Genomic DNA, 21,955 nt, shown 5'->3' with positions numbered 1-21,955 from the left:
TGGCAATAGGAGGAGTAGCCCCTTAGCCTTATAAAGGGTTTAATTCTATCTTCTTCAACCAATGTGGGACACTTACATGTGGTGATACTTAAGAGGTTTATTCTTCAACACTCCCCATCACATGTAAGGTCCCTTTAACTCAAGGATCACTTGATTCAATTCAATTTGGCGCAGAATACTTAATGCCATTAAAGGTCCCAAACTTTGGGCATGGCAATATACTCAAACCATTAGAGGTCCCACACCGTGGGCCTGGCTCTGATACCATATTAAAGGACCAACTCAACCAAAAGCTTAAACTAATGGTTGAGGCCCAGGAATATGTTTTATACTCTATCACGCCCCCTCACACGATAGCCCGTTTGGGCTAGAAGTGTGGATGCAGCATGGGTCCTCCTCATACCCAGCGCTTAATATTCCACTTGAAAGTGGGGGTGGATGAGATTCGAACCCGTGACCTTTATGTCACGTTGGCTCCGATACTAAGTTAAAGGACCAACTCAACCAAAAGCTTAAACTAATGGTTGAAGCCCAGAATATGTTTTATACTCTATCACATACGTTTTAATAATTGATTAAAAATTAAAAGTTCACAATCTAATATGATTGTCATAATGTTTTTCATAATTTGTAATATCCCAAACTTATTAACAACTTTTAGGAGCGGTGATAATATATTTTTTACTTTATAAATTAATTATTGTGGGATAATTAATTCTTGTGTAGTTGAAGTAACGTAAATATAGTTTACTTATGGAACTATAGAGATTACACCGTTGTTTTTCTCTCATCTCATATAGATTGTACGTAATTTTATAACATACATACGAAGTATGCTATTTCAAAATATGTAAAATTAGAATAGACAATTTGCCTCTTATAGATCATATTATGATCGATTTGTATCAATAATACATAAATATGTTACTATTTGACATTTGGAACAAAAACTTTATCATAAAACTTAATCAATAATCTAGACATTGTTCGAGCACAAAACTAAGAAATACATAATTTGATTAAGTTCTTATAATAGATTAACGATAGTTTGTGTGGTCAAAATTTTTAAAATTGTCTCCCAAAAATACAACGAAACAAACAAAAAAAATGAAGGAGGGATAGGAGAAAAAACAAAGTCGAAAAAGGGTCGGAAGAAAAAACCAGTTACATGGGCCATTCTGGCAGTCCCCCTCCTCCCACATAATCAAGTACCCTAACTTTGTAGCCATCTACAGTCGACTCTACCACATGCAACACACTTTGTAATAAGTACAATTTACAATTACATATGAATCCAAATGGATAAGAATAAGCCTATGATTGAAGATATAGAAGTTCCGTCCAGTCGATCTTGAATCTTATGGCCTGCTGAAGAGTGGAGACCATCCTATTCAATTATTCAAATAGAGATAGAGACCATCCTATACAAACTACTCCTACGTCCATATTATTTGCTGGAGAGTGTGGAGTTATTATTATTATTATTATTTTTTTTTTTTTTAATTTTTGGTTGAAATTAATTAGTTGATGAGAGAAAAAAAGCTGAGGGGTTAAATATGTAATGATTGTGAGTAGACTAGAGGTCACGCGTCAAACCTAACCGTGTGGCCAATGACCTGGTCCAAAATTAACTCAAAAATAGCCAAGTTTACATTTAGATTTTGAATGAGCACACAATTAAAATGACTTAATAAATTTAAAATAATTAAATATATTTGACCTCATCCGACTTGACCTGACCTCATCAATTCCGACACAAACAACATAATAGATACTACTTCTACTTATGAGATTAATGTTATAGTTCCTATAACCTAAAATATTATGAGACAAACTAAAATAAACAAACCAAAAGGGACAAAAATTTATCAAGAATAAAGAGTAAAAAGATAAATTGTGACTCACATGGACACATAAGTTAAATTGTGAAGCAATAATAATATGATATATGTAATCCCCCGTACTTTTAAATATTTTATAAATGAAAATTTATTTTGTTTATAATATTTATTTGTAATTTTTCAGACTTCAATTTCAAAAGTTTCAAATTATTAATCTGGGTCGAAAATTATTTGAACAAATTATTTTATGCACTTTTATTCTACAATTTATGTCCAATCACACAAGCCTAACCCATTTGTTTACTTAATCGACCCATTATTTTTATAAGGCCCAATCTTTCTTTTTATCCTACAATAATTCTCTCCTATAAATACCCCATGAATCTCCAAAAATTTCCCACACAAAAAAGTTAGTCTTATTTTCATCCTCCTTTGTTTCATTATTTTGCTTAATGTTAATTTAATTGTTTTGGGTTTTGATTTTAGTATAAAGATTATATTTTTAGTATCAAATTATATTTTAATGGTATAAAGATTATAAATTTCAGATTATATTTATGTTATAAATTTCATATTTTATGTATAAACCTAGGATTTCAATTTATTGAAAATCATGATTTTAGGGTTTTTATGAACAATTGATTTAGGGCTTTTATAGTAATGATGTTTTGAAATTTTGGTGATTATAACTACTGATTAGTTTAACTTAATTCCAGATTATTTTGAACACGTAGATTCGTATTTTAATTTTTAGATTTTCGTTCGTTAATATTAATCCCGTTTTAATCCCGATCAGATTCTGAACTCATCCGATTTTGATGAAAAAGTAGTGTTTTCTTTCGTTAAAGTAGTGAGCACCACCCTCTCGTGGCCAAATTCAGCCTTTAAATATGATTTTCGGGCAGTTTTGATTTTAACGAAGTTTTTTTTATACTTAAAATATTATCCTTGAGTTTGATTAATAAAATTAATTATGTTTAAAGTTAATTAAGCATAAATATATGTTTTTATTGAAGGTTTAAGTGTTGGAAATAGTTTCTAAGTACTACTTTTGATGTTTTATAAAGAGGGTTTAATCACCCATTAAAAAGGGAGATTTTTAGGGGTTTTTATATAATTTTCAGATTTTTATTAAACTTTGAACTTGCTGTAATTTCATGTATAAGAGTGTATTTTAAGGTTTTTATGAAGAAAATTTAAAGAACTATATATAAGCCTTTAATTTTAACTAAAGGAAAGGTTTTAAAGTGTTGTTTGATTTGGATTTTGAAGGTTTTAAAGTAAGTTAGTATTGCTGTAAATTTGATTGATTGAGTACTGATTGAGATGTTATTATTTGGCTTAGGAGAGGAGTTTATTGAAGGTGATTTCTAGTTAGTAAAGTGGCATACTAATTCGTTTGCTCAAGGTACGTACAAGTTACGAAACATTTCCTTTAGGTGCATGTTTAAGGACGACGGATCGAGAACTTATTATCATGTATAGGGATGACTGAGTTAAATTGTTTGGTTATACATTGTGAATTTCGTATGTCGTGCACTATTTTATATTGCAAGTATTATTTGTGCTCTAATTATGCAAGGTGCGCTTAGAGACAAAGGTATATGTTTGGTGTAATGATTAATTTATTACTCATTCATGATTATGCAAGCAGGATGAGTAAGGGAAGAATTTAAGTCTTCTAAGACGAGGTTAAGGTTTTGGGGTGCCTTTGCACTCAAGGTGTTTATACACCGAGGTAGTAAAGGAATAAATAATAAATGTTGCTTGCCACTAATAAATCAAGAATTGAAATTGAAAAGTTGTTTTACTTGATTGAATTGATATTGGATTGATTGTATTGTTATGCATATGAGTCATCACCAAGTCTAAACCTGTAAATCACGTAAAGTACAAGATGGATGAGCAATAAAACTCTAGATTGGTGCACTTCTGGAGTAATGACAATCAGGGGTTGGGGTACATGGGGTATTAGCCGTGTACTTTTCTCGAGGTCGTCTGATCTACGAGTCTCTTATTTCAAATATTTTTCAAAACTAGGAGTTAGGTGAGATCTCATACTAACTACGGTCACGGAGTCGCGCCCGTGGTCGTTGGATGTTTATTGATGTTTCCGAAAGGAGGCATGGGGTTTTTCTTTTATTGATGTTCCAAATGGAGCATTGGTTGGACAACTTTGTCTATTGCGTAATCCAATGAATAAAAATAATGATTTACCTATTATTAATTAATGGAGTCTTAGTAATATAAATAGTTGAGTCGTGTGTTGAGTCTATAATTTATTGATGCATGATGATTGATTATTAGTAGCATGTTATGGATTTCTTAATTTATTTCTCAGCTTGTATGTACTCAGCTTTGCTGATTGCGTGCTTTATGTGTCTTTCTTTGGTCATGGCCTTCGCCTTTCAATGACCCTGTGACGATCCAATTTTTACACTTGTAATATTGGGGAGCAGAATTACCACAGGTTCTTACACATGCAGCATTCATCAGGGTTGTGGGATCTTGAGTAGAGAGTTGGTTGTTTGCATATAATTTCTTTTGCAAGTTTGAATTTATTTTAATTCGATTTTATTCGACACTATTTCTTTTGGGTTTGAATTTATTTGAACACTGAATTTAATCACTTACTACTTTTATTGGGTTTTGAATAAGGGCCTTAATGGTCCCAAGTTGTATGACTTAATTTGGTTTCATTCGTTGGTCTTGAAACTTATTTATAACTGATTTAGTTTTTCAGCTGCTATTTTCTGATAAAGTCTTAACGTTTGAACTCGTGGCGGTAGCACGCCAGTAATTCTCTTGAATATTGTTCAGGGTCCTCACGGGTTTAAAGAGAGAATTATTGAACCTATTTGGAGATGTTTGTATTACTAGCATATGTAATCACACTACCTTAATTAATTTTTTTGATTTGTTTGATTATAAATTGTTAGTATTAATTGTACTTTGTATTGTTATGTGTAAATTTTATAATTTGTGAATTATATGTGATCATGATTCATATGTATATGATTAGTGTGTGGTATTATATGATTCTAATTGCCGTATTAATTTTGTGGTATTGATTGATTGTGTTATTTTTCTAGGGTTTTTAATGTTGTTTCTATAGGGAGTATTGTTTTATCGAGGTTTTAGGGTTGTTAGTGCAAAGTATTATTTTTGGGTTGAGATATGATTATATTTGGGTTATTAGTATGTGTTTTAAGAGTTGAGATATTATGAATCGAATTGTTATATTATTTGGGAACATGTGCCAATATTGAGATATTATAAATTAATTTGTGAATGGTAATTTGATTGATGTATGAGATCAAAAGGTTGAGATTATTATTATGTTATTGGTTTGAGGCTCGACGTTATAGACCTTAGTCCTTGGCATGTTGGTAATGAGATAATGATCATGAGTTAAGAATGAGGTACAATCTTTATTATTTATTTTTCTATGGTCCCCTACAGTGGGAATTGACCCGTATGTGGTCTGGTTCAAGGTGTTTTCTAGTTATTGGGAGTATTCAAGTTTTTATACTTGTTGGTTTTATTCGAATTACCCATGTCCAAGGCTAGGTATAAAACAACGAGCATGGCACACTTATGTGATATATTGAGTAAAGGTTCGTATTATTATTCGAGGTTGAGTTGATAAAGGTTATTTTCCAGAGTACAATGTGTAATGTAGTCTCGAAATATATTGTTTAAGTGAGTTAATTATATTAATTGTTATATTATTCTTTGTATTCTGATATGTGGTGATTACTCAGCTTTTTGCTGACGTGTGTGTTGTTTTGTTGTGCTACTTGTGTTTGCGGCCATGTCTTTTTCTTATGGTGGCCCTGCGACGATCTATTTTGGAATTTGTCCTTAATGGTGAGCAGTCAAGATTTTCTAAGCAGGTTGATCAAGTGGTCGTAGCTAAAGGAGCTCAAGTGTTTCGATTAGTGTGATGTCATGAGTTTATAAAGTTGTATAAATAGCTCACCTATTTTATTGAGTTGTAATTATTGGGATTTTGTAAGCCTTAACACTCGACAGGTTGTTGAGTGTGGCGGTAATACCTCCGATTTAAGTGTATGCTTCCGCAATTTTATTTAAAGGTTGTCTATTTTTCCTTTATTTCTTATTTATTATTAGCTAGTAAATTGGGGGGTGTTACAATATAACTAAATTTTTTTTAGGCAAATGACAAAACCGCCCAACTTCTAGCCTTAATAAAATGTTGCCTTGCCCTGTATAGAGGTGTCAATTTGGGTTTTTCGGTCGGATTAATTTTAAATTTGAGTTATGCTAAATTATTCTGTTCAAACAACTCAAATTTTGAATTATGTTTTTTTTTTAGGTCGGTTTCAGATCAAGTAGGTCAAGTAGTTGACCCCTCTGGCTTTATGAAGATATATTTGAAAGGATGTTTGCGGTGTGATTGTGTGAATGGTGTGATAATAGATGGTACAGAAAGAATAAACGATGTTGTACTCTGTAATATTTAAAGGATGATTTAAATTAATTTGCTAGTTAATAAAGAGGACCTAATTAATAAGAGCAGAGAATGAATCTTATTTAATTTCAATCAATATGTGTTTAAGGAAATAACATTATTGAATAGTACAAGTGAATAATATATTATCATTAGGAATTTTTTTTTTTTTTTTTTTTTTTTTTTTTTTTTTTTTTTTTTAAGTGAGAAAGGTTATGAATATTTGAGAGGAAAGGTCTCTTTCATCCTAAAGCTTTTTGGTAGGAGATAGTTTTTAATTTTTGTAAAAAAATTTCTTTAAGAAGCTCGATAACCTTTCCTTGATGGTAGGAGTTTGCTTTAACAACAAATTAATTAGTTTTTCAATTAATGAATTTATTAGTGTATTGTGTGGCTCTAATAACGCCTTAATATGTTACTACTAAGATCATATTTACGAATATTGTTGGAAACATGGGTTCCTATGTTTCATTTATCTTAAGGAATAAAAACTTGATACCCTTGTTATTAGGACCTTTGCTTTCAATATTTTTTAATACCATAGTTTTAATAAAGGATCTCCTTAGGACTCATGCAAGTGTGCAACGTAGAGATTTTTGAGGAGAGACATTCATTTGAGTGTAATTAAAAATCCAACACAAACCTAAATATCCCTATAGCTATTCATAGCAATTAATAATAATCACACTAATGATCAATACTTACTAACTAAATATGGATGATGGAACTAGGTTAAGAATTTCATTTGGATTAAAAAAAAATTGTAAACTTTTTTGCAGTCTTAAGAAGCATCCACTTAAGTTTTTTCTAATTAACCATGTACATATTATATATGTAAATTTTACTAAATTTGTGAATTAACCATCTAATTAACAAGTTTGAATTTCAAAGAAAAATTAACAAATGCATTCTCAAATCTGATTGAGAACTGAAGGAAGGAGACCAGCTAGAAGAAGAGAAAGAGCTAAATAACCTTATTATAAGAAAAATGCAGATTTCAATGTTTTTACATGGTTTGCTATCAATTCTTCTTTTTTCATTGTGGCAAGTACCTATCTTTGCTGCCCCTAAGGCAAGTCTTCAACCTGTTGAATAATCCTTCAATTTCTTTTATGAAAAATTTCTTTATTAATTTAGTACTTTATCTATTTCTTTTAATTATCATGTTTTTATTTGGAATTGGTGGGAGAAATTAAACCAAGGTACTTCAATCTCATAAGATGCTCTCCTTCTAGATCTATCCGGCCTTTTTCTAATACATTGTTAAATGTAATCGGTCTTAGATACTAAGAATTGTTTTTATTTTCTTAAAACTTATTTTTAAAACACTAATTACTTATTGTTGCTAAAATTAAGACAGACCGATCACATCAACTTATACGTAGTAAATATTTAGACCAAAATCAGATCATCATATCAAGCCTTGATTGTGTGTTATAAAACATTGTAACATTTAAATATTTACAGAATACAAATTGAAACAAATGTAATAAGATCTAGATCACTTGATAATATTTCCCTCGTACATTAGTGTAATTAAAATTATGTCAATATATGAATTCAAAATGACAATTTCTATTAAAAAGAACAAGTTCTTAGAAAAAGTTACTCGCCATATTTGTAAAATGTAAGTTGTTGATCGACTTAAGTGAACTTGTAAATGAATAATTAGTATCAATAATTGTTCCCATGGAAATGCAGCACTACATCATATATTTGGCATCTCACCATGCGGAACCTCGTTTGTCAGCTAATCCGGAGAATGTTACAAACTCACATCATGAATTGATTTCTTCTGTGCTAATGAGGTACATTTAATGATTCAATTCCTTCAAGTATATGAAAATGGAAACACATAAAATAAATAAATATATTTTTTTTATTGTTTAGAATTACATCATTTTCATTTCTTTCATTTGATGATGTATGTATATATATGCTTGAATTGCACAGTGATGTAAACCCTTCAGAAAGGATCGTATATTCATATAATAAAATATTTAATGCCTTTGCCGCAAACTTGCATGAAGAGGAGGCCAACGTACTCTCAAGTAAGACATAAAATAATTAAAGCATAGGTTATCTATAGTTTTAACAAACTTAATGATGCAATAATATCTATTGGAGGGACTAATCATTGCATTTAATGTATTTTTATTTTCAAAAATGCAGAACATCCTAGCGTTGCATCATTAATTGAAAGCAAGCCAGTAAATTTGTTTACAACTCGATCAGTGGATTTCATTGGATTTCCAAATCAACATAAAGATGACTATACCATTGATGAGTCCATATGGAAGAAAGCAAGCTTCGGAGAAGACACAATTATAGGACATATAGATTCCGGTAAGTTTTGCTTTTCATATTCCGTCTCTTACATTAACCACCTATTTCTTACACAACCTTCCTTTTTATATTCTCTCTTTTAGGACATATAGATTCTAGTAAGTTTTGCTTTTCATATTACATCTCTTACGTTAACCACCTTTTTCTTACATGACCTTCCTTTTTATATTCTCTTTTACTTTATCTTACATTAAGGAACTTCGCGTACATAATTAAGGAGTAATTATACTAGCTAATGCAGTGCTAATACAGCTATTTTTATTAAAGTAACCTAGTTTAATTGGGCATATATGTTAATGTAGAACTTTGACCAATTATATCTTTGATTATCAATGTGTATATATTATAAAAAGTTGTTTAAAAAAAAAAGGTATTATAAAAAGTTTATATTTAGAAAACAATACATTAAGACGATGCTAACATGTACTCACACGACAATATTATTTCTTATGTATAAGACTATAAATCACTAATGTGATGTTCTCTTCACCTCATTTTTGTCGAATTGATATAATTTTCTTAAAGTTAATTTTTTTAAGGAACTTGAGGATTTTTATTGAACCATTACTGATTAAAACTTATTGTTACTACTTCTCAATTACATTTATTCTTTAATATTACTAATTTTTACTAACTAAATACTCCATTTTTGTGTGTGTGTGTTTAATTTAGCTTATTTTTACCAAGCTAAAACTATTTTTTTTATTGAACTTAAATCATTCTTACAAAATATTACTACGTATTTGAATAGATGAAGAGAATAGGGCTTAACAATAATTAAAGGGGATTACGTGATGAATAATACAAAACTTCACATCAAAACACTTAAAAAAATGAAAATAAGAGAGTATTATTTAATAGAAAATCTAATAAAGTTCCTCTAATTTTATTTACATAAATTAATGTGTGATAGGTGTATGGCCAGAGAGTCAGAGTTTTTCCGATGAAGGCTTTGGCCCAGTTCCCAAAAAATTCAAAGGAAAATGTGAAAATGAACACGATCCAACATTCAAGTGTAACAAGTATGGTTACCGATATAAATCATTTACTCTATCAAGTAGTGTCCATAAATTTACCATTTCTTTGCTTATGGTTTTATTTAAAGTAATAGTTTTTATTTACCTATTTCTAATGCAACTACTATTCTCATTCTATCAAAACAGTATATAATCTTAAACCAACTATTTCCGTTTATTAGAAAACTTACCTACTCCAAAAGAAAGTATTCATATTTACGAAAATATTTACCTATTTTCAACCATTTTACTCACTTTAATACTTATGAAAAATGCGACCCTAGAAAAGGAATGGAGGAAATACTGTCAGTTTTATAAACGATGCATTATTTCGAACTTTTTTAACTTTCTAGCACCACTTTGACAAGATTTTAAGAAATTATACTTCATTTGTTACAGGAATATTGCCTATGGAGGGGGAGGGAGGACACAATATTTTTGGTAATGGAAAAAGGAAGAAAGAGAAAGTAGAAAAATACAAGTATAAAAATGTTCATATAATTTTAATTAGGACATTTTGTAAGAAACTACCTTTTAAAGCAATTTTTTTACGAGAAACTACCTTATAAAAAAACTGTTGTAAAAAACTACCTTATAAAAGTTAAATGTTGTAAGATACTGCCTTTGGTCGGAAAGTGAGAGTTGACTATATTTTTTCCGGCGTTGACCAAGTCATGTGCCGGTCACATGACATTTAATTCATCTTGGGTATTATATGGATAGTCTCGGGGAAAATTAGGGGGAAAATGGGAAAAGATGAATTAAACGTCACATGACCGGCACATGACTAGGTCAACGCCGGAAAAATTAAGTCAACTCTCACTTTCCGACCAAGGGTAGTATCTTACAACATTTAGCTTTTATAAGGTAGTTTTTTACAACATTTTTTTTATAAAGTAGTTTCTAAAAAAAAATGCTTTAAAAGGTAGTTTTTCACAAAATGTCCTTGTAATTATAAACTAACAAAATAGATGGTAACATGAAAAGGTATATAGGGTATCAAATATATTTATTTTCTTAAAACGAGTATGGCATAATGTTTGTAAAACTTCGCAAATGGTGCAATAATAGCATAATGGAGGAAACATTTTTAAATCATATGTAAACTTCACAAATGGTGCAATAATAGCAAAATGGAAGAAGCATTTTAAAAACAGAGATAGTAGTACAATGTTAGGTAAATTATAATCCGTACCTATTAATAGTAGTCACAAAATTTACCAATTATATACCATCTCCGTTAAATGTTATGGGTAACTTTGAAATATTTTATATCTCATAGATAATCCCCCAAAGTTGCACATAACATTTAACGAAATGAATTGTGTCATTTATTTTGAAACGAATTTTTTCATGCTATCAATTTATATACAATAAGGGGCCATTTGGTTGGGGGTAATCAGGATTCAGGAAAGGGAATGGGAATCAACTGGCCCCATTCCCTTTGTTGATGTTTATTTAGCACTTTTAATCATTCCCATTACCCTCCCCATCACCCTAATCCTTCCAACTCCATTCCCCACCCCCCTCTAGACTTTCCCATTCCCTTTCCCTACCCACCTTCACACCACCACATCACCACCTTCACATCTACCAACACCACCGGAAAACCAGCCCGACCACCGCTGCCCCTACCCCAAGCCTCGCCGCCCTCCCCTCCCACGCAAAAACCACCCTAGCCCCGCAAAACCCTAGCCCCAATCTCTCTCCCACCACCCGCGAAACCCTAGCCGCCCCTTCCCCTCCCCTCGCCGCCCACCGATAAACGCGTGCCGCTCAAAACCCCCTCCCCTCGCCGCCCAAAAATTCCCTCCCCTACCTCGAAAAACCTCCGAAAACCCTAAAGGAGGTTTTTCGAGGGTGAGATTCGTCGTTTTGGGCCCAGCGAGTGGTGGGGGAGAGTTTGCGAAGGGCGGCGAGGGGAGGGGGAGAGCCGACGAGCATTCCATTCTTCTCCTTTCCCTTTGTTCATTCCATTCCATTTTCCTTGTGCGAATCAAATGACCCCTAATTATAGATAGATCACTAGATTATTCATTGCATGTAATTAAATTTAAAGTAAGTATTTAATTATTTACAGGAAGATTGTAGGAGCTAGATATTTTTACAAAGGGATTAAGGAACAAGGTAGGTTATTAAACTATACCTTCAACTATAAGTTGACTCCAGGAGATAATACATTTGGGCATGGCACTCACACCCTATCTAATTCCGGAGGAAACATTGTCCCCGGAGTTAGCTGGGAAGGCTTAGCAAATGGGACTGCGAAAGGCGTTGCGCCGAGAGCACGTCTGGCTTCCTACAAGAATGTTTGGCCTCCTTCTACAAGTTTTCCAATTGCAGGGAATGCAATGGATTTTGTGGCTGCCTTTGAAGCTGCCATCGACGATGGCGTAGACGTAATCAATTTATCGGAGGGAATTTTAGTTGAGGATAATAGCAAGTATTTTGATAATGATGCTGTTGCTATTTCTTCATTCCATGCTATGAAGAATGGCATCCTCACTATTGCTAGTGGTGGAAATGATGGACCTACACCCGGGAGTATTACTAATACTGCCCCATGGATGTTAAATGTTGCTGCTAGTTCTATTGATAGAGAATTTTCGGCTTTTGTCGTACTCGGTAACCATCAAAAGATCAAGGTTTGTTAATCACTAATTTTTTTCATATAGGGGAGTCTATTATGTACACCCGTGTGTACCCTATATCCGGGTTATTTGCTCATTCAATTAACAAATGAGTTTAAATATCATTTGCTCTTTGTTGATTAGAAAGCAAATGACCCTGGATATACGGTACACTCGGGTGTATATAACAAATTATTATGTGAGACTTGGGATGAACACCCTAACAGAAAGTCAAGAACAAGGGAATTATGTTTTTTTTTTTTAAAAAAAAAAATTGTGATAACATTTCTATTAATACCCCCTTCATTTTCTAAAACTTTTTTTATTTGTTTAAATGGTTAACGTCGCACACACATAAAATTCAAAACAACATGATGACCTTTTACAGACGGAGGGAGCAATTAACTTTTAACTAGTTAATAACTTGATAAATACTCAAATGTAGATGATTCTTTTTTTTAGATATATTGCGTGTACTGAAATTAATATTTAGTTAAACAAATGCAGGGTTCGCGATATGTGGATAAGTACACAAGTGACTCTAAAAAATTCTATTCTTTAATAACTGGCGCAGAGGCTCGTATTCCTACTGCTAATTACACTTATGCGTGAGTTAATTAAATGTATTTTTTAAGCTTTAATTCATTTCATACTTACAATATTGAGTTGTGTTCTTTTGTGAGTGACGTTTAATTTACGATTGATCTAGTTTGGTGTGTCAACCTGGAACTCTAGACGCAGCGAAGGTGAAGGGAAAGATGTTAGTATGTCTTAACTCGCACAATGAAACATATGAAATTGAAAGTTCACGAAGCATTGTAGCTAAAAATGCAGGAGCTATTGGGCTTATCTTAGTAGATGAAAATACCACGGCAGTTTGCCCTTTTGCACCTCTTCCGGTTTCCACAGTGCACATTAGGTACCAAGACGCCGAAGCTCTTTTTTCTTACATCAACTCTACAAGGCAAGAACAATTAAATTTCGTATATAATACTCCCTCTGTTTTAATATGATAGTCCCATATGAAATCAATCACATAAAATAAGAAAAGGAGAATATTTGAAATCTAACATTAAAGTAAAAAACAATTCATAAATAGTTTTGCCTTATTTAAATTTTTTTGAAAATTTTAAGAAAGCATTAGCCATAATTGCACAAATCATTATCTAATATGTATAAAATAGGAAATAAAAACTAGATTAAAAGTGAAATGCATTCAATATGGGTAGATATTTTTGAAACGCTCAAAATAGTATATAGAACAAACAAATTGAAAAAGGAGTACTATTTTTGTTTCATGATATTTAATACTAATAAACTCGTCTAAGAGGGTAAATAGATTAATTACGATTTTATTAGTTCAATTCATTCATAACTACTAAAACTATATGTGCGTATGTATATGTTGACGTGAATCAAGCATCAAGAATTTAAGAGTAAGATTTATTATCTTTAGAATTTATTTTATCGTATTCATATGATTTACTTAGGATAAAGATTAGCCACATCAGGTGTACTAAAAGCTTATTCTTGCATCTTATTTGAATTGGTTACCCTCATGCAATGTTCTTTACATAAGTTTTTGGACAATCAATTATATTGATTGTTTCGCTATATATATTCAATTGCTCAAAGAAATTATGTAAAGAACATGAAGGGTAACTAACTATGTAATCACAAAATTGTGCTCCTCCAAAATAAAACACCATGATTGAATAACCAATTTAATAATTCACTACAACTATATCATATGCAACAGTTCTTCAACTGCAACAATTACTGACGAAAGGACTGCAATGGGAGTAAAGCCTTCACCGTTCATGGGTTCATTCTCGTCACGCGGTCCAGACGTCATTACCCCTGGAATTTTAAAGGTTTCTTACTATTACCTGTTATGCTAATTAAAAGTACTGTTTAACGTACATCACAAATTTTTATATGTGTCTGGTCACACAGTGTAGTCATCATCATGAGGGTTACGTACCGTACTTCATTAGTGTTATAAGGGTACTCATTTAGTTTTATAGGGGTTACTCGATTAGTATTACAGGAGTTACTTGATCAGTGTTATATATATTACATAACTTACATTTTTCTTTTACAAGCGGCCACATGGTGTGGCTAACTGCACACAATGCGCATTGATCTCATTTATCTGTCACGTTTGTCCATGCACACAGCCTGATATAACAGCTCCTGGCGTAGATATTCTAGGTGCTTTTCCTCCAAATATTGAGAATGCTTCATACGTTATGAGATCCGGAACATCAATGTCAGCTCCTCATATCACTGGCATTGCAGCTCTTATTAAAAAGTTACACCCTAATTGGAGTACTGCAGCTATCAAATCAGCACTTATGACAACAGGTATACAATTGCAACTCTTATTTAAATTAATTATGAAGATTAATGCGATAATGTTTGTTATTCCCCGATTTTAATTAGCTAAGTTGTGTAATCAATTAACCAATTTCATGACTGTTAATAATGCAGCAAGTCCCCTAGACAATACGGGGATGCCAATACGTGATCATGATAAGGTAACGGAGGCAACACCTTTTGCATACGGGTCGGGTCACGTGATACCCAACAAAGCAATGGATCCTGGCTTGGTTTATGACTTGAATCAATATGATTACCTAAACTTCATTTGCTCACGTTCTCATAACATTACAACAATGAAGGCATATAGTAAACACCATTCTTACAAATGTCCGACCTCATTTAATATGTTGGATTTCAATTATCCGTCTATAACTATTCCTGACTTCTCTGGCCATGCCATTGTTACGCGTAAGTTGAAAAATGTTGGAAAACCGGATACCTACAAACCACGAATATATGCACCACCTGGGGTGTCAATCGTCGTAGAGCCTAAGCAATTGGTGTTCTCCAAGAAGAATCAAAAGAGAAAGTTTAAGCTTATCTTCACGGCGGATGTTAAACATCTTCCTAAAGATTACATTTTCGGAAGTTTGGTTTGGTCTGACGCTAAACATGATGTAAGAAGCCCTATTGTGATCAAGGCCAAATGAAGCTAAAAGAAAGTTACCAATTTTTGTTTTACGGAGTATAATTTATTATTACTCCATTGTTTTTGTATGAGAGGAATGTAGCATGTACACTTTTTAGTTTTTGTACTTTCATTGCTTATTAGGAACACTAATTAATAGTTATTGGACTATGATTAGTCCAATTGTTCTTAGTCAACGCAAGCTGGACGGTGGGTATGCTGCGTGTTTGATAGATATATAGGCAATCACAAATCATGCTAAGGCTTAATTTTTTTTTTTTTTTTTTTTTTTTTAAAAGACATCATGTATTCATATGAAATTTAAAGTTCAGTTTACATGTTGATACAAGAGTATAGCTAAGTTGTACATTTCATATATTACTTCAATCATAGAACTAATTAATATATAATATATTAGGTTTTTTTTTTCTTTTTTTTTTCACACGTATATATTGAAGAAAAATCTTCGATCATGCATTAATACATGTATAAGATCGCCAATCTATTAAGATTAAACAAAGTATTCATGCAACTTAAAAAAGTTTTCTGGCCTACCCAATTAAGTAATTTACACTACTACAAGAAGCGTGTATTTTGGACGCTTTTTAGACCTTTTTTCGACGATAAAAAGCGTCGCAAATATATTTCTCGACGTAGTTAAAAAGCGTCGAGAATATGTGAGTCGAGAATTTTGGAGGACACAAAAAAGCGTCGAGAATGTCGACGCTTTTATGTGTCCCAACTTATATACAAAGTGTCGGAAAAGACTGATTTCGCGCATTATCCCAAATTTGTGTAGTTTTTTTAGCGACGTTTTTACATGTCCACATACTCAAGGCGGGAAACTCTTGAAATATGAAAATGTGCAAAATATATAGACATTAAAAAGCGTCTAGAATTTTTATTATAAGTTTTTTTTTTTTTTTTTTTTTTACCTTTTTATTAAATTATTATCATCATACATACATTATAGTTATTTAAATTTATCATAAATTAAAATAATAACATTAAAATAAACAAATATTCTATATAACTAGATTATAAAAAAACAATAATCAACAATAATAAGAGTACATATTTAATTACCAAATTTATAAAAGAAAACATCAACACAATTAATAAAAATAAAACGTCGCAATATATATATATTTTTTTTAGGGCAAGTAGTGGGAAAAATATATTAAAGAAGATCAATTTCCACCAAGTCAATAAAGTTTGAGGAAAAGGACCTAAAGATACAAATTCGTCACAACCTCTAGTCTCCCATCTAGTGACATTATGAGATAGAGTATTACCCGACCGCTTTACATGAGAAACTAAAAACGATCTAAAACTGGAAGAAAGCCTACAAATATCATCATACAGGAGAAACACAAGGGAAAATCCTTTGGCATTGTTTCGGACAGCATTCACCACATTCAAGGCATCACTTTCAAGCTGAACATCAGAGTATCCCAACCTCTTCGCCACAAGCAGACCATATTGACAGGAAGCAACTTTTACACACCCTACATCCCACCCAGAACCCTCCTGCCTCACTGCAGCAACAACAATAATCCCTTAATCATTTCTGATTACAGCCCCCAAGCCAGTTTTAACACTTAAATGGGCATAGCAGTTTACCTTGACCCTTCCCTGACTTGGGCAGCTCCACGAACATACTGATGGGCGGATTTGGCTAGGTTTGCTAACAACCCTTCCAGCATACTCATTATTTTCACGCACCATATTCACGAACCCCCTGGCAACCTCAACGTCATTAAATGAGTTATGAACTTCAGATCTGAAATTCAACTCTGAATTCAGTTCTGAATTCAATTCTAAAATTCAGTTCTGGATTCAGTTCTGGATTTTAGCTCTGATTTCACGAACTAGAAACTGAACGGCCAAAGTGTGAAGAGCACAAAGCCACAAAGATTTCAAAAAACCAAGATTCAATCTAGTTCTAGGTCAGTCTATTTTTCATCAGCTTAATAAAGCAATTACTCAATTCAATACGTACCATGCAAAGATATAACTCATCAAATATGGGCGGGAAAATAATGAGTTGTTCCATGTTAATAATGGGCGGGAAAATAAACAAGCAAGAAAATTGAGTAATGAGACAGAGCAAAAGTGAAATGAAAGTATACTTAAAAAACGACTTTAGCAATTAATCTTAGTGTTGTAAGGTTTTGATGATTGTGAACAAATGATGATTATCTAACTAACATGTGTATTGAGATGTGCATGAACAAGTCATGAAGCAAGAAGATGATTGAGTACAAGTTAGATCATTATTGAAGATGGTTCCAACATACAATGTATGGATCGTGCTTAAGTTCCTCAGGGGGAACACAAAGAGAAGAAGAGTTTCCAAGGAGGAACACAAAGAGAAGAAGTCTAAACGTACAAACGTATTGTTAGAATTTGTATCAAGTTCCTAAGAAGTATTTATTTGCAAGGAATAAGCAGCAATTCGTATGTGAGAACAAGAGAAGAGAAGTTCCTTTGAAGGAACAGAAGCTTGTTCAAGACAGAAAAATAGGAGTATATTTTTCTAGGAATCATGTAAGTATGTTGGACATGAGAAATTGTTTGAAACATGCCTATAGAACTAAATTGGAACTTCAGTCTCGAAGGAACTGACAATCTGGAAGGAACTGGGTGTTGCTGACCAGCCAGTTCCTTACGGGTTAGTCTAAAATTCGTGTATAGGAGAAACACGAGTTTGCACAACTCTAAAAGATAGTTTTCAGCGTTAATAGTCATTGCATTATCTTTGCCTACTTTTTAGGTAGTTAGTTTTGACTAAGTATTGTTTATTTTTAAATAGAATTTACTTTATAAAAGATAAGTTTTTAAAATAAAATCTGATTTTCTTGTTAGTCAAAGAGATATTTTATTCTCCTTATCTTCTCCTATATTTTAGGGATTTATTATAGGTTGCTTTCTATCTAATCTCTAATTGGTTTAAAATTTTAAATTAAATGGGTTAGTTGTTTTAGGATAAAATAGTTTTTATAAAATATTTTATTTTTAATGAATAAAATCCGAATCAGTTTTTAATTGATAAAAATCTGATTCGGTTAGGATTTAGTTGTTTTATATTTTCTATTTTTATTTATTAAGTTTTTGAAAAATAAAAATTACTTTTCACGTTTAATTTGAAACAGCTTTTTACTGGAGAAAAATAAGGAGATCATGGAGAACATGTTTTTAACTCCAATCCATGTCTTCCATTACTTCTTATGTTCATGGAGTTAATGAAGATAATGCCTAGAATTTAGGAAGCACTACTATTATGGTTGAAGATCATGGGGTGAATGAGTTTGTCTTTGAAGCACTATAAAAAGAGAAGTTTTCATTCATTCCAAACTGTTTGGCTTAATTGAGTCATTTCATAATTGAGTTTATCCAAAGTGGTAGAGCAGTAGAAAAGAAATATATTTTCTCTCCACGTTGGTAAGCCAGTTCCTCCAGGTTCCAAGTTCCTTACATATCTCAAAGTGTCCAACATATTAGTTTTATACATTATATCTTTTATATGTATTTGAAAGTTGTTTAAGGGTTTGAGTGAACTCTTGTAATGGGGAATTAATAAGGGTTTGAGTGAACTCTTGTATTGGGGTGAGAACTTGAGTGAGTTCTTTGTATGTAGAGAAAGCTTTGAGTGAAGCTTGAGAGAAAGAGAAAGAGTAAGGTTTTGAGTGAAGTCTTGAGTGAGAAGAGAAGTCTTTGAGGGAAGATTTTGAGCTGCAACTATTAGAGGGAATAGTTGTTGGGGATATGAGTTCGTTGAGGAACTCGGTAGAGGATCAAGTTCCTCATAGGTTGTAGCAGAGTCGTTGGCCTATTTTAGTGGAATGTTTTGAGTCAAAATCCCTTTGGGTCGAGGTTTTTCACTTCCTATTTGGCCTAGGAAGTTTTCCTCGTAAAATCTCTCTTGCACTATTTCTCTATTGCGTTAAGTTTCTTTTAATTCCGCAAAAAGTAACTAGCAATCTCCATACTACAATTCACCCCCCCTCTTTTAGTATTTCATCTAAATAACACTTAGTATACTTTAAAAAAAAATTAGAAATGAAAGAAATAAGCTGATTATTGTACGAAAGGAACTCTTAAGCTGCAATATGGTCCTTCACCCTTCACAAATCTCAAGAATCGAGCTAGGATATGCATAAAGTCGATCACAATTTCCCTATAACAAATAGTAGACATAATATAAGAGTAAAACTTGAGAGAAACCAAAAAATACCTTTCACATATGGCCCTTCCGTAAGCTTGGACATCTCATATTGATCTAAGAACTTGCTAATATCAACTGATGAATTATAAACTCGCTTTATGAGTCCATAATTCACAGCATCTGTTTCTGCCAGCTCCTTTATAAGTTTTGCATCTTTAATCTTAATACATAAGACAAATCAAGTAGATGAGTGAAGCATAGTGGTCAAGTCAATCCAGCAAATATACATGAATAGGAAATCATGAGATCATGTTCCAAGTATAAAATTATAACTGAGATGGGAACAACAAGATAGAATCATACTACCTAATAATATCAATTAGTTAGCTTACTAAATCAGGTAAATCTGCCATCATTTTCACAAAGGTATTGTTTCACAGTTCTTTCACCACTTGGTTCAGTACAGACAATTTAGAGAGAGAACCAAAGTCATTATGCTGGTGATTTCAACTGAAATCACAGTGTGACATTAAACTTAACCATTTTAGTAACTGCATAACTTTATAGTTATGCAAATATGCCAACAAGTAGTGCTATTTCTGCAATTTTTAGCCAGTCCAATCATCACATAAAGTATTCAAATGTACAAGAAGGTACTAAAGGGTATAGGAATGATAAAAGTCAAATTACACCATAGTATAATTAATAGTTCAGAGCGTCAAAAGATGGATCCCATCTATCCACTCCTCAATATCATAGAAATAACTAGGAAAACAAAACCTCAAAAAAATTTAACACGATAAAAAAATAATAATAATAATAATAAATAAATAAATAAAATCAAAGAGTGTTCCAAATAGCAGGTCAGCAGCTAACTCAAAATGGTGCTTCCGTCAAACATAGAAGAAAAGAAGGCTAGTTTTCTAGAATTTTATTTGAACTGTAGCACAAAATCGAACATAATAATATATAACGAAACCCTAAAATATCTGTTTCTCATGAATCAAATACATTTCAGATCATAATTTCATGAAATTATTGTAAAATTAACTCTACAAACAATCTATAGGACTCAATTCAAAGAAAAATTGATGCCCAAAAGGAAAAATTGTACCTCAATTAAATCGGCAACGAGAAGAAGGAATTAAACATCATTGAAGGCCGGTGAGTAGAGAAAATTAAGCAAGCAAAATTATTTATGAGCAATGCACGGGAAACGAATTGAAGATCTGACATTGAAATCCATGATTTTCTGAATCACTTCCCAGAACTTAGTAAGATGAAGGAGAGATGAATAGTTAGGGTTAAGATGTGAGAAGTGAAAGGTTTTCAAGTTTAGAAACTTTGGGCGGTTTTATTATTTCTGAAATTAAGAAACCGTGGGTTAAACAAATTACACGCACTCACGAGCCTTGCACGTGTTGTTTCGACGCTTATTTATGTCAAAATCAATCTCGACACTTTTAGGCGTCGAAAAAACACGCATATTGTATTTACCACCTAACGCTCATACCAAAAGGTTGAGGCTTAAGGGTCGAGAAAAGACTCATTTTGTAGTAGTGTTAAAGCTTTTTTTAATAACCACAAGGGAAAATCCCATAGGCTAGTGTGCTCTTTGAATCTGATGAGCTGAGCATCATATTGATGCCTAATATTTATCGTACGAATAGTAGCGGTAGTAGTAGGAACACGAGTAGGGATGGGAGTACACATTGTGGTTTCCCTAAGAAAAAGAGTAATAAGGAGTGAAAAAACCAAAAAATGTTGAATTATTTTGCGAGCCATGATCCAATAATTTCGAAGAATAATATTGGTTGAGCAATGTTGCTTGAAATCTAAATAGCTTTCTTGTTTTTAAAATCTGAATTAAAGCTTCCTTATATATAGCCCGTCTGCCATATATAGGCCCCAAACATTTCAATATAATTGTCAATGTACATTAGTTACAACTTTGGTTGAATAAAGTTGGCATGCATGGAAACGCTTTGATATGTATAAATAAATGCGAACACATGTGTAGGGAATATTTCAAGCGTTATCCCTAGCTTGAACCCCACTGTGATCATACACTAAAGTACGGTGGCGTCCAAAGGGAAAGAAGATAGAGCAAAAGAGACGCCAACAAGTTTTAGGAACTTGTAAACCGTTCACGAGGTGAAGGTTACACCCCTTAACGATCCAAGAGATCGTAAACTCCAATAGGTCTGGAACCATGACTGGTAGTTCAGGGATGAAGGTACAAATCCAACCTAAAAGAGATTGAACCTGCCCTAATAATAGGCCTCTACTTTATTCTGATCGTATTCATGTGCGCTTTCTGACTAACATACAATCAATAGGATTAACCCTAAACTTGTTTATCTATGTTGGTTGAATATTAATGCACAAATAAAATTATTAATGGCGATCACTTGAATTATAATCGTATTAACCCTAACAAGATTATTAATTATCTTATTAAGCGTGA

At 32.4% G+C, this 21,955-nt stretch overlaps 1 protein-coding gene and 1 long non-coding RNA gene across 2 annotated transcripts; one reads left to right on the top strand and one right to left on the bottom strand.

Moving 5' to 3' along the window:
* Positions 1 to 7,303: 7,303 nt before the first annotated feature.
* On the top strand, positions 7,304 to 15,342 carry LOC110723625 (subtilisin-like protease SBT5.4). The gene is made up of 11 exons (XM_021902970.1): positions 7,304 to 7,387; positions 8,017 to 8,123; positions 8,269 to 8,366; positions 8,488 to 8,661; positions 9,575 to 9,683; positions 11,758 to 12,322; positions 12,815 to 12,915; positions 13,017 to 13,271; positions 14,067 to 14,181; positions 14,488 to 14,674; positions 14,801 to 15,342. Exons 1-11 carry the CDS (start codon positions 7,304 to 7,306, stop codon positions 15,340 to 15,342), a joined length of 2,337 nt encoding a protein of 778 aa, XP_021758662.1.
* A 1,126-nt stretch (positions 15,343 to 16,468) lies between these two features.
* Positions 16,469 to 20,821, bottom strand: LOC110723864. The gene is made up of 3 exons (XR_002511780.1): positions 20,603 to 20,821; positions 19,558 to 19,708; positions 16,469 to 17,061 (listed from the first exon to the last, which is right to left on the bottom strand). It is a non-coding gene; the product is annotated as an uncharacterized LOC110723864 (long non-coding RNA).
* Positions 20,822 to 21,955: the final 1,134 nt, after the last annotated feature.

This window comes from Chenopodium quinoa, unplaced genomic scaffold, assembly GCF_001683475.1.
Source record: "Chenopodium quinoa cultivar QQ74 unplaced genomic scaffold, ASM168347v1, whole genome shotgun sequence".
NCBI classification, from domain to species: Eukaryota; Viridiplantae; Streptophyta; class Magnoliopsida; order Caryophyllales; family Amaranthaceae; genus Chenopodium; species Chenopodium quinoa.
This window is presented reverse-complemented; position numbering and strand designations above follow the sequence as displayed.